The sequence below is a fragment of the Equus caballus genome, chromosome 29, assembly GCF_041296265.1.
Source record: "Equus caballus isolate H_3958 breed thoroughbred chromosome 29, TB-T2T, whole genome shotgun sequence".
Taxonomy (NCBI): domain Eukaryota; kingdom Metazoa; phylum Chordata; class Mammalia; order Perissodactyla; family Equidae; genus Equus; species Equus caballus.
This window is the reverse complement of record NC_091712.1, coordinates 20,072,533-20,086,006: the sequence shown is the minus strand read 5'-3', so window position 1 is coordinate 20,086,006 and position 13,474 is coordinate 20,072,533. Positions and strand designations below refer to the sequence as shown.

The window sequence follows — 13,474 nt, the reverse complement described above, 5'->3', positions numbered from 1 at the left end:
CCAGGCTGCAGCAGCAGGTATTGAGGTCAGGATGACAGCTGGATTAGGGACCACGGGATGCCGAGGAATTACAAAAGAGTTTATGGCTTTTTATGATCTTGTATAAATCTATAGATTTCATTCCCGTCTGAGTAAAATTTGCCTTCTTTTTTTTATGGGCAAGATTGGAGGGTGAGGAAGTAAAAATTAGTACACCCTGTTGCAAAAGGGAGTCTATTATGGGTTCAATTCCTCACTCTGCATCTCTGGAGAGCGGGCATTGGTCTACTGATGGAAATGGTTTATTCTTCTTCCAGGGAATGTGCACGGGTTCTGCACTAAGCAACAATCCTACCTCATTCTCCTGTGTAGCCCAGAGACTAATTGGGACCTCTGTTAAAGACTCATCCTCTTCAGAAGAATTCAAATCAGGACAAGTCTGTAGCAAGGAAAGTAGGAGACTTGGGGTTTGATCAGAGGGAAAGGAGATAAAAACACCTTTTTCATTACAATTTATAGAGGCATTAAATTTACGTAACAAATCTCTGCCAAAGAGGTTTGCTGGTGGACAGTCAGAGACTAGACAGGCAGGATGAGTGTTAAGGGGACCTAAAGATATTGGAGTGCGCTGATATGGGCAACGAAATAGGCTGCCCAGGGACTCCAACAGCTTGAATAGACTCAGAGGTGACAGGCAGAGATAAATCCTCCAAATGGATAGTAGGAAAATTTGCACCAGTATCAACTAAAAAATCCAGTTCCGGATCCTCTATTTTAAGGTTAATGGTGGCTCAGGGGTGTGACTGAGGATCAGGCTGAGCCCATCATTTAAGGGAGAAATGCCCCCAGGAGGGGAAAAACCAGCCTTCTGGGGGTTCTGGGGCCAAGCGAGGACATTTTTTAAACTTTCGTTTCTCTTAAGACTGGGACATTCTCTTTTCCAGCGCCCTGGCTTCTTGCAACACCTGCAATTGTCTGGAGACCAATAGGGAGGCCTCTGAGTGGCTTTAGTTTACTCTCAGAGTTGCCTTTTGCTTCTCAAAACATTCAACCTGTAAGGTGAGAAGAGTTGCCTTTAATTCTTTTTCTTTTACTTTCCTGCTGACTATTTGCAGAGAATTGTGTAGCAGCCTCCATTATTACGCTTAGTGATTGCACTGACGGAGCAACCACACTGCTTTGAATTTGTTTTTTTATATCAAGAAGAAAATTTCCAACTAAAGCAGAAATTAGGAGATTCCTATGTTCTGGGGCTTCCAGGTTTAATGCAGTGTGCCTTTGAAAGTTTATAAAGTTTGAAAGTTATAAAATGTTCAACAAAGGCTTTTGCATGTCCCCCTTCCTTCTGAGTGCATAATTCAATTTTTGACCAATTAACTTTAGGAGGAAATGCCTCTGAAGTTGCTCCCACTAAACTTTGAATACCAGCCTCTAGCAGGGCCACTTCCTGGTCATGTGCAGGACCCGTAGAGGGTCTGGCCATCTATTTCCCCTGTGAGGAGGGTTTTCTGCAGGGGGTCATCTGGCCCGTCTGATAACTACAGTGTAATCAGGGGCTGGAAGAACGTCCATCAGCAGCCAGTCCAGATCTCTGTGGGTGGGGTTATGAAGAGCCACTGATCTTTCTAATTCCTCTCTAAATTTAGTACGACCTTCTGATAATGGAGGAAGGAGAGGTTTATAATTTAATAGATTGGGTGCTGTCCAGGGGACGCGAATTCTCTGCAGCAGAGGTCCAGGAGACATCCGCAATGGACGCTGCATAGGAACCCCTGAAGCTGGCAGAGCCTGATGACAGAGCCCTGGAAAGTAGGAGGAGTTGTAAGGGACAGCAGAGGGAACCTTTCTGCCTTTCCTGGCTTTTTCTGCTGAATTCACTTCCCGGCTTTCAGCATTTACACAGGTAACCTGTATACCTCTCTCTAGGAGGTCAGGCCTGAGTGCCCCCCGTAAGTCTTCTAAAGAGAGAGAAGTTAAAACAGGCAGCTGAATGCCCTTTGGAGAAGTTGGCGTTCTAAGATCCAAGGGAACTGGCTGAGGAGCCGGCTGAGGAGCTGAGTCCTGAGGGGGAGGGTTTGAACCAGGGGCCCAGAGACGCAAAAGATCTTCCGGGGAATCAGGGACAGGGAGCTGGGGATATAGGGGAGCATAGGAGGGAGGAGAAGGGGAATTTTCATTAAATTTGCCTCTTAATCTTTGTTCTAAGTCTGACTTCTGTTCTTTCATTTTATTAAAAGATTCCCTAAGGCTAGCTATTATATTTTGGGGGGTTTCTTTTCAATTTGATCTTCCTATAAATACCAATAAGGCAGCTGCTTGTTATGAGAGCTCTCTAAAATATTTTTCAAACATGGAAATTTTTCCAATTCAAAAGATCCATCCATCGTCTGGCCATTGACGACTGGGATCTCCATTTGTATATTTATTCCAATAGTGACTCAATCCAATAAGCCTTATTTTTTTTTTTTTTTTTGAGGAAGATTAGCCCTGAGCTAACTACTGCCAATCCTCCTCTTTCTGCTGAGGAAGGCTGGCCCTGAGCTAACATCCGTGCCCATCTTCCTCTCCAGTAAGCCTTTTAAAGGAAAGACCCAGAGATAACTTTCCAGGCTTAGAATAAATCTCTAAGAGGGGTCCCTGGAGAGGACGCAGATGATGTGGCCCCCACGATCCCAAAGTGTACTCCCAGAAATAGTCAGAAAAAGGAAAGACCTTCATTGCACTGGTGGTAGGGATGGTGTAGTGAAAACAGTGTCTCCAGTCTCCCATGAGAGCCTGGGACGCCTTCAGTCCCAGACCTGCTAATCTGTGATACCAGTGCTACTGGAATGGGATTTTTCCAGCACGATCAAGTAACGAAGGTTGAGAAGATAAAGGCCCTTATGGACTGGACCCTTTATAGCAGATTCCCCTGAGAGCTTGGCATAGCAGAACAGAGAGAGAGCTCGGAAACCCAGTCTATTTGACTGGCCGTCAAGGTGCACCCTGGTAAATGCACCTGCCGTATGATGGAGACCAAGGAGAATATTTGCACTGGTCAAGAAGCCAAGCTCTCAAGACATAGACGAAGATGGGAGGGAAAACCTTATCGTGTTTTTTTCTTATATGCCCAATGACAGCTTTAGCTAAGCCTTGGATCTCTTGGAGCCAGAATAATACCTAGGAGGGAGATGCTGCAGGGTTGGGGAATGTGTATGGTTTTATAGAGTATCTCATTGTTGCATGGATGTTTTCTCGAAGTCAGTGGGGGACCTGTGTCATCTACCCCGATCCATTCTTCCACAGGAGACTTCTTGAGATGGTGAGCACCCTAATGGCTCTTAACGACTTGACCCACGCCCACCAAATTTGCGGGCTTTTTGGTTTCCGAGATGCCCTAAGCAATAGCTTTCACTTCACGTGCATGTTAACCCACAGCAGTTTGTCTAGATAGACACCAGTCTGGTGAGACTGCAAACTCGCCAGCCTGTGGGGCCAGCCTGGATAACAGGCTTATAGGGCCTATGCCTGCGTCCTACCCTATGGTATTTCCTTCTTATGACACAAGACACAAAAGAAAAAACACAGTGGCTATCTCAGGGAGGAAGAGGAGCAATAAAGCCAAGAGTACTGTACCAAATTTACCAGACTTGCACAAGAAACGTTTCCCAAATGTTTTCTCTTGCCAATCTAAATTTAGCAAGAGAAAAAAATTCTCGCCACTTGCTTCCACTGGACCCCGCAAATAGAGATTCTGGGAGGCTGATGGGGTAAGAAATCTTACCTTTTGCCAGCTTTCGTCAGGCAACCCAGGATCTCCTCATCTGCAGCGGTCCCTGGAGGAAGCAGTCCTGCCAGCCAGAGAAGGCAAGTTGCCAGCCAGTGGAGATCCTGCTGGCTATGCCAAAACTGTAGGGGAAGTGGGAGAATTCCCCCCCACTTTTCCCTAAGGTTCTCATGGCTGGTCAAATAATCAAAAATGCAGGTTAGCAGAAGAGAATCAAGCAAAGTTTAATAACATGTATCCATGGGAGAAACTCAGGAAAAACTGAGCAACTCAGCCGTCTGGCCAACGCTGCCTGTTTAAATGTCTTCAGCTACAGACAAGGAGGATGTTGGGGTATTGATTTGGGATTTCAGAGGGGGGGGAAACAATTTCCATGGAGATGGAAATGCAAATGTTTGTTAAACAGGTTTTGCTGGGCCAAAAAAATGGGTTTGTTGGTGTCTTTCTACCACACGTATTTTACATTATACTATAGCTATCATATGGTATGAGCTCCGTCCCGGAATAGGCCTTCTATGCTAAATTCTTTTAGGCAGTTTCAGGGGGAGGGTCAAATGTTCTTCCTGAGTCTTCTGAGCCTTTGTCATCTTCAGCTCGAAATAATCCACATACCAGAGTGGTGCATCCTGGGGCAGCCTGCCCTGAACCCCATCAATAATTAAGTTGGGCTTGGAACATATTGTACCAGAGAGTAAGGAAGCGCTCAAAGATGATGGGGACAAGTCAAAAAGACATGAAGTCAGATTGACATGGCTACCACTAGCCAAACCTGGAACATTTTATGCACCAAAATAATAAGCTTTGCCTTCTCCCTCCTTTGTTTATTTGGTTGGTTTTTGTTTTATTTTTTTATCAATGTAGAAGGAATGACAGCATAAGAAAATCACCGTTTGGCAAACATCATATTAATAATTGACTCAAGCAAGAATCATCGCTGGATGCTGAACCTAGTGCGTGAAGTTTTGAGGAGTAACCAAATATTTCCAAAGTCTCACAGTAGCTCCACGCAAGATATTTATGAAATACAAAGGGTAAATAGTAATTTTACCATAGAGAAACCTGGCAGACACTTCTTAACCAAATGATCAAAGTCAACATCGCCAGCAATGGACCCAGCATGTGCCTCCAGATTTGCTGCACTGGGGAGAACTCGGCATCACTAATGTGACATTCCTGCTGAAATGGCATAACCCGAATCTACTTATGAGGGAACATCACACAAACCCCACCTGAGAGGAAGTCTACAAAATAACTGACCTATACTCTTCAAAATGTAAATGTCATGGAAATCAAAAGAAGACTGAAGAACTGTCCCACATTAATGGAGACTAAAGAAACAGGACAATTGGACACAACACAGCATCTTGGATTTTCTTTGCCCATAAGGATATGATTGAGACACATGGAAAAATTTGAGTAAGGTCTATATGTTAGATATTAATATTGAAGCAATTTTAATTTCCTGGTTTTGATAATTATGCTACAGTTATGTAAGATAATTCCTTGTTCTCAGGAATATACACTAAAGTATAAGTATTTAGGAATAATGAGGCATCGTGTCTGCAACTTACAAATGGTTCAGAAAAAAAATCTATATTATATACCTATATTTATATTTATCTAAAAAGAGGGGAAGAGAAGGGAGAAAAGATAAAGCAAATATAGTAAAATGTTAAGATTTGGGGAAAGATATCCTAGGATTCTTCATGCTGTTCTTGCAACTTTTCTATAAATCTGAAATTGTCAAAACAGAACGTTTCTAAAAGAAAAGCAAATTTTTTTTTTTTTTTTTTAAAGATTTTATTTTTTCCTTTTTCTCCCCAAAGCCCCCCGGTACATAGTTGTGTATTCTTCGTTGTGGGTTCTTCTAGTTGTGGCATGTGGGACGCTGCCTCAGCGTGGTCTGATGAGCAGTGCCATGTCCGCGCCCAGGATTCGAACTGACGAAACACTGGGCCGCCTGCAGCGGAGCGTGCGAACTTAACCACTCGGCCACGGGGCCAGCCCCAGAAAAGCAAATTTTTAAAAATAACATTAACAAATTATAGCCCATTGAATAAAATAAACCATGAATCCATATTGATACAAGTAAATAAATAAATACAAAGTTTGATGAGGATCAGAGGTATTTACATAGTCTCGAATTACTTCCCCCCCAAAATACTAATTAATTGTAAAGTGAAAAACTAACATTACCCGGCAGATACTACCCTCAGTGGTCAGCATTCACACCAGCAGTACTGGGACAAATCAGAATTGTGGGTCACATGATCGGACGCGATGAGAAGAGTTCAGGACCACTTCTGCGATACTCTTGTGAAAAGGTGTGGTCTGAACCGGTCGTGAGGAAACATCAGAACAATCCCCACTGAGGGATGGTCTACGTTACTGGAACAGACCCGTCAAAAGATTCAAGGTCATGAAAGTCACGGAGAGACTGAGGAAGTGTTCCAGACTGAGGGAGACTAAGAGACACGGCAACTAAATGCAATCATGGATCTGAACAGGATCTTTGTGCTATTAAGGACGCCACAGACAAGTGGTAAAACTTGAAAAGAATATGAGGATTAAATGACGGAATACTTTAGTGTTAATTTTCTGATTGTGAAGGTTGTATGGTAATTATGTAGAAGGTATTGACTTGTTGGAAATGAACACTAAAGGAATCAGGGATGATGGCATAATGTTAGCAATTTACTCTCAAATGGTTCAGGGGGAAAATGTTCTTTACTAAAACTTGGAACTTTCTCTAATTTTAAGACTGTTTCGAAAAGTAAATTAAAAACATAAATAAATAGAAAAGCTAAACAGTCTTAGGCAAATATTATTTCTCTACGAGGAAAGATCTATGAATCGGTGTTTAAAATTAAAATTATAGGGGCCAGCCCCGGGGCCTAGTGGTTAAGTTCGCGTGGTCCACTGCAGTCGCCCAGGGTTTTGCAGGTTCAGATCCTGGGCACAGACATGGCATCGCTCATCAAGCCATGCTGAGGCGGCGTCCAACATAGCACAACCAGAAGGACCTACAACTAGAATATACAACTATGTACTGGGGGCTTTGGGGAGAAGGAGAAGAAAAGAAAAAAAAAGATTGGCAACAAATGCTAGCTCAGGTGCCAATCTTTAAACAAATTTAAATTAAATTAAAATTATATATAATAAGTTTTATGGCACTATAACAATTGTGACACATCCAAACACTAGCAATAGTCACAGCAACGGTATATCAAATGATGTCTTTAGGTCTATATATAGTGATAAAAATTGGAAAATACAAAAAAATCTATCAATTAACACCATTAAAGTGTTAATGACAACTTGGTTGTTTGAGTGTTGTTCAAACAGCTGGCATGTGGGCAGTTTGAGTATGTAAAACTCAATAGTGCTGGTTTTCCTTCCCAAAATTTGCTTAAAAGTTAGTTAGATGACAAGAAACAGAGTTTAAAATACTGTATAAATAATTATCATACACATATGACACAAAAATATTTTCCCTTAAGATTAGCACATCATATGTTTAATGAGAAACAAAATATTATGTAAACAGCCCAGTAAATAAATTTTTGCTATTTATTTTTCAGATCATATAATTTTTCTTCAAAATCTGTACATATTCTTGTGATGTTTTCAAAACTAGATCTTGATTTAGATTTGACTCATCAGCAGATCCCAGAGGAGAAGCTCTGCAGGGTCCAGGCTCAAATTCAGCAGCAGCTGGAAAGAAGAAGAAAGAATTATAGTCTTTATCTAAAATACTTTAAAGTTAACTAAGTATAAATTAGTAAAAAAAAAAAAAAAGGTTAAGACCTTTGTAAGTGTTAAGAAGAATGAAAAATATCTACATAAGACCACAATACAAAATACAAGATGACTATGAAACATAATAATTTGCCCGGGGCTGCACACTGAATTAACTGCTATTGTTGCTAAGTTTCAGAGCTTCCGGTTTTCTCATTCTCCACTTCTTTATTCAACAACCATGTGCTAAGGTACTGTAACCAGCACTGGAGTTACAAGACGAAGATGACACAGTCCATCCCTCAGCAGGCATGTACTATCAACCGAAAACACAGACGAACAGGCAGTTTCCACACAGACTCATACATCCTGTGACAGGGATAAAACGGGGCACTAGTGGAGCACACAGCAGGGACTCCCAGTTTTGTGTTAATGTTTTCAGCTTTTTGGCAGAGGTGATATGTAAGTCGATACCTGAAGGACAAAGAGGAAATGTGTCAGAGGGAAGAAGCATACGCAGAGACTGGAGGGGAGGAAGACCACTGTGGAGTGACAAATAGCCCAGTCTGGGGACATACCAGAGCAAAGGGGCAGAGGAGGGTAAGGAGCAAGAGATAAGGCTGAATAATTTGGCAAGAACCAAATTGGTTTGTGTGTTTTTATTCCATGCTGAGGAATTCAGAATTTTTCCTGAGGGCAAAAGGTAAACCAGTCAGTGTACATCAATGACTAGAAATTTAAATGTCACAATCAAGTGACAGCTATAAGAACTGTCACTGCTTGACTAAGTATTATTAGGTGAGTCTGGTTTTTTGGCCTTATGTCACCTTCAGAAACGTGAGAAGTGGATGAAGCCCATATTTTCTGAGAATAGTTTCAGGGTGCAGGTTGACAGTTCCATAGGGACGGCAGAAGTGAAGGGAGGGGATTGTCAGAAATACAAAGGATACGTCGACTTCTGAGATTTTTAAAAAGCTAGGGAACATGATGAATAAACGAGGAATAGGTATATTCTTCATTACAAATGTTTATACTGTCACATTTTTCATTAGTTATATATGATAAAGAAACATTTAACACCATATCTATTATCCAAACACTGGAAAGGGATGCCATTTACTATCTACAGTTTATTTCAGAAATCACTGATATCTAAATTTAGTTCATAAATTTTGGCAACACACCTTCTTCTAGTTCTCTAGTTATATTTTTTCCAACTCCTGCTGCATCTGAAATAAGTCAAATATTATTTATAATGTTTAAGTTAAACAGGAGACATTATCACAGGAATGATATATAGCTTATGAAATGTCACCTTTAAATAATACTTTAAGAGACTAGACCTAACTTGGGGAGTGCCTAAATAAAAAAATAATCTATAAATAGAAGAAAATAAATTCCTATTTATTGTAATTTTAGATAATAGAGAACATATATATGTAATGCCATTTAGATGAATCTGATAACAAGTATGATTAGTATTGGTCCACTGAAAATACCTAACTTCAGAAGGGTGCTGTTTGATCTCATTGGTGCAAAGAAGTTTAAAGAATTCAAGTTATAGTTTGTACTGAACGTGTTACTTTTCAATTCTTAAAAAACCTGCCGTTTATAAAAGTTTAATCAGTTTTTTACTTCAATGGATTTTTCCTTAAAATAAACTTTCCATTCTTCACTTTTAGAAAATTAAAATCTAAATGTCTGATCTATGTTATTAATTTTTCAGCACAGAATCTTAAATACATAAAATGAAGAAACTGGCAGTGTCCTAATGTCACGTGAAAATCTACTGACAAAAAATTAAGTGAAGATATTTTGCTGACTATATTATGATTGAAACATTTCTTTATTCATATGGACACAAAGATTTCAGAAAATCTGCTTGAAGAAAGGAAAAATATAGGCTAGAGCCAGTTTTCAAACTTGGTTTCTGATTTATGACTTTCTGGAATTAGAAATAAAGAAAACAATGTATGTCTTTAACTGTAACATGTTTCCTTTCCAGGAATCAGGGCTGATTTTCTGAAACATTTGACTAGTTATAGTTATCTACTTAATTATGAAATGTGTAAGGATATTTTAGACTGTATTTCAAGTGTTCCCATCTAGAGTGTTCTTATTTAAATCTTTCTTGTAAGAGGTATCCTCTCACTAAATGCCCCAAACAGGGTCACAGTAGTGATAATGATAACATGATATCCAATATCTTTCTAAATTTTAGATGTGAAGAGAAATTTTTTGGCTAACATGTTTCCCAAAATTTTCATAACACTTTTTTGACAACAGCATTACAGACAGGCCTTATAAAATGAATAATGTGACAACCTTACTAGACAGGCCTTGTAAAATCGATAGCTCAGTACCAAAAGAAGGGAGAAGACTTTATTGAAACAATTTATATACCATTAATAAACACTATGTAAAATGTAAATTACATTTTTACACGATTAATTAGGAAGTACTAATGTAATGTTACCATATTTCCCCTAAAAGCTCTTTTCCTAAATATTTACTTCCATGACCCTTCTGTTTATTTCCAGATGAAGATTGTGTTTCAGATGGTGGAAGCAGCTTAAAGTACAACATTAATAAGGAGGGCACATCTGCAATTTTTGAAATATTTTTCCATTTATCAAAAACATAGAATGCTGAGAAAATTATACAGAGGAAAATGATGTATCAGTGAATTTTAATTCAAAGGAATTTTAACTAGAAGCATTCTCTCCTAACTGGTAGTTTTCAAGCCACGCCCCATAGAAGGTTCCACTGGGGACGCTGCAGGATTGAGGGATAAAGAAGTCAGCCTCAGAGTCTCCAGCCCTCCTCTAGCTCGTCAGCGCTGCTGTCTCTTTTTTATATGACACAGTTTCATGCAATCTTTTTTTAAAAAAAGATTCTATTCTTTGAAAAAAAATTTTAAGGTATGAAAGTACTGATTTAGTCAAAATCCCTAATTTTACATAAGAGGCAAGAAAGGCTCAGAGAGATTGTAGCTTGCCTGAGGTCACAAAGTCAACCACCTCCAGGCCAGGAAGGGGCTTTACGTTTTTCTTATGGAGCCTAGAGTTCTATCCCAGCCACTACCTCATAGTCAGGAAAACATAGATAGATTTTTAACTCTAACTCAGAGAAAATGAATATGTAAAACTGTCATGTAACTCAATAATGTTTAGACACAAGATGTGAAATAGTAACTCTCTAACTGAATTATAAGTTTTAAAGGCATGAATAAATATGAAGGAACTGAAATTAATATCAGTCAATATAGTCAACTTATAAAGCACAATTTTTTTAACCACAGGACAAGGAGGTTGAAGGAGAAAATCTTTAGTGAACCAAACAAGCTGAAATTGAGGAAATTCTTCCTTAAAAGAACTATTTTCATTTCCTCCGAATAAAACTTGGTTACCAAAATCAATCAGCAAATCAATTATCCATGCTGTGGGTTATTTAGAGTAAAATTCAAAACACAAAAGAGATTTTTCTTTACCATCCAGCATACTTCTGTCCCACCATCATTAGTTGGTATGTACAAAAGACATGAGCTTAATTTCAATTATAATTTAAATCCAGTCAAAAATTATAGGTTCTCCTTCATTTCCCTGGCCTCACGTTTCCACGTGAGGACTTGCATTCTCTCTGCCTTCCTCTTGAGAGGAGAGATTTACTTAGTGAGTGAATTTGAGAGAAGGAAGTAAGAAGTGCTTGCTTGGTTCTGAGTCTCTTTTTTGCAAACACGTGTCTGCCCACAGTGATGTGAATTCGGTTCTGCTCCCCTCTCAGCAGTGAGCAGCCTGCCCCCGGGGGCCGGCCTGGGGAGGTGTCGCACATTTGCTTCCTCCGCCTACAACTATGTGTGGGGAAGCATCTAAGGAGGATGAAGCGTTTGGAAGCCCCCTGTGGCTGCACACCTCAACCACATCCTCCCCTTAATCAGTAGGTGTGAGTAATACAGCTGGTAAGTTGCTCTCCAGCTGCCTGACTCCCATGTTCTGAATTCAGAAGGGGAGAGGAGGGTCATTTGCCACCTACCCCTCCACAGCTCCAAGAAAGATGCCTGTACAACACTAACAGAACTGTTTTCTTCTTCCTTGACCTTATAACTAATGTACATTCTTCAAAACAACCCCCACTTTAATGAGGGGGAAAGTGAAAAGGAACATTTTAGAGGGAGGAATATAGTGAAGCCAATAGCAATAGCAAAGCACAGCAAATACAAATATATGTTCATTCATTCAATGATACTTTATTGATAGGCTACCATTAAATTATATTTGAGGTTACAGGTTAGAAAATAATGCTGCATTCTCTTTTTGAGACCAATTTGATAAACATGAACACACCACACACACTCACACACACATACGCATATTCCCAAAGTTAATATATTTCACTAACTGATTTCAGTAATTGATACTGATGCCAGCCTGATATCAGTTCCCCTACGTTAAACCCATCATATATGGGGTTAACACCAAAACACTCTTTCCGTGCTTACTCCCTGGCTCCCTGGCTCCAGAATCCAATGTCCGCCATGGAGACAAACAGCCAAGGTCACCCACCTGCACATTCCCTTATCATCGTCCTCCCTGTAAGCAGCTTCCTGAGGCTGAACACAGACTGGTGGGAAAGCACCCAAGGCCACAGGCTTCTCCCCATCCCCACAATCAGAAATGAGACAAATTTGAGGGCTCGCTCTCATCTCCCAGCTGACATCATCCAAGATAAAAACTCTTTCCTTGCTATAAGCATGGCGTTCCAGTTTTATTTGGCCCCTCTTGTGTGGTGGGTAAAGAACCTGTTTGTAGGCACTAACAATACTTCTAAATTAAAATTTGATATTATTCTCAATTTTGAGTACTCAAAAGTTATAAAAATAAATATGATAAATACAAAAATGTAATAAAATCAAGTAAGCTTGCCCATTGAAAGCACTGCAAGTCATTATCCAATTGTAAATAGGTTAATATGTAAAGGAAATTACATTTGTCAGTTTGTAAAGATTAAATACATGTATTTTGCTGCTGAAAGGAGAACTGAGAATTTGTCGATCAATGAGCTGAAGAATTAAGTACAGAGAAAAAAATGAATGAGAGAAAAAAAATTGGAAGAAGTTGAGAGATTACCGAATCTTTCAAAGGATCAAATGACTACATGGCATTTGTCTAAGTGGGCAACACGAAGTAGAGACATGAGGGATTACAGAGAGCATATAACTGATAAAATAAACAAGTTTATTAAACTCGGTCCCTGTCTTGTGAGAAACTAGCATAACTACTGTGATAGTTTGATTAGAGTTGGAATTCGGAGCAGACAGGCACTGCCTTGGTGGTATAAACAGGAGGCCTAGTTTTAGTCGGGAAGAAATATGACTCATCTGTTGAGACAAGGCTCTGTCATGTAAATGTTGAAGTCCTGGGAATAGTCATTGTTTTAGCTTTGCTGTATTTGTATAACCATAGAAAAAGAGTTGCTCAACTGAATGCCCATTGGAGAAATTAAAAAATTACTTAAATAAATCATTAGAAATTTTTTGAAAGTGTTGGTAATGCACCAAAAGTCTAAAATCAATCAATGTAAAATTTAGTCTTCTTTTATAGAACAGATTTATAGAATATTTATTGAGTAACTATTGTGGCCATGCATTGTGTTAGCCACACAAATACTAAAATACTCTTGAACATAAAAAATTTTTAAGCGAAAGAAATTTTATCTGAAAATATTGTCTGAAATAAATTTTTAAGTTTTCAATTCTTAGAAAAAAATTCTTTGTGCAAGAAAGTCCAACTAGTGATATGTCTGTTCCAGCTAATGTTAACTTTTTATATTTTATAATAATGCAATTAAATAACACAACTGAATAAAATCACTTGTGATATACAGGACAGAACATCTCAGAATTAAACTAGAATGTGAAAATTGAAGGTAAAAATTAGCAAAACAGATCTGCAGTAATCTATTACCACTAGGTTTGTATCAGGTGGCAAGGCT

General features: G+C 39.2%; 1 protein-coding gene and 1 long non-coding RNA gene across 2 annotated transcripts in view; one reads left to right on the top strand and one right to left on the bottom strand.

Moving 5' to 3' along the window:
* The first annotated feature begins 1,631 nt into the window (after window positions 1–1,631).
* LOC138921424 (uncharacterized) lies at window positions 1,632–5,525 on the top strand. The gene is made up of 2 exons (XR_011433988.1): window positions 1,632–1,882; window positions 4,607–5,525. It is a non-coding gene; the product is annotated as an uncharacterized lncRNA (long non-coding RNA).
* Window positions 5,526–7,233: 1,708 nt separating this feature from the next.
* Window positions 7,234–13,474, bottom strand: part of LOC106782752 (ankyrin repeat domain-containing protein 26-like) — a 102,866-nt gene continuing 96,625 nt past the window's right edge. Inside the window, exon 3 of the mRNA XM_023632386.2 lies at window positions 7,234–7,459. Coding sequence (XP_023488154.1) covers window positions 7,323–7,459 — 137 coding nt within the window. The 3' untranslated portion in view covers window positions 7,234–7,322. The remainder of the gene's footprint in view (window positions 7,460–13,474) is intronic.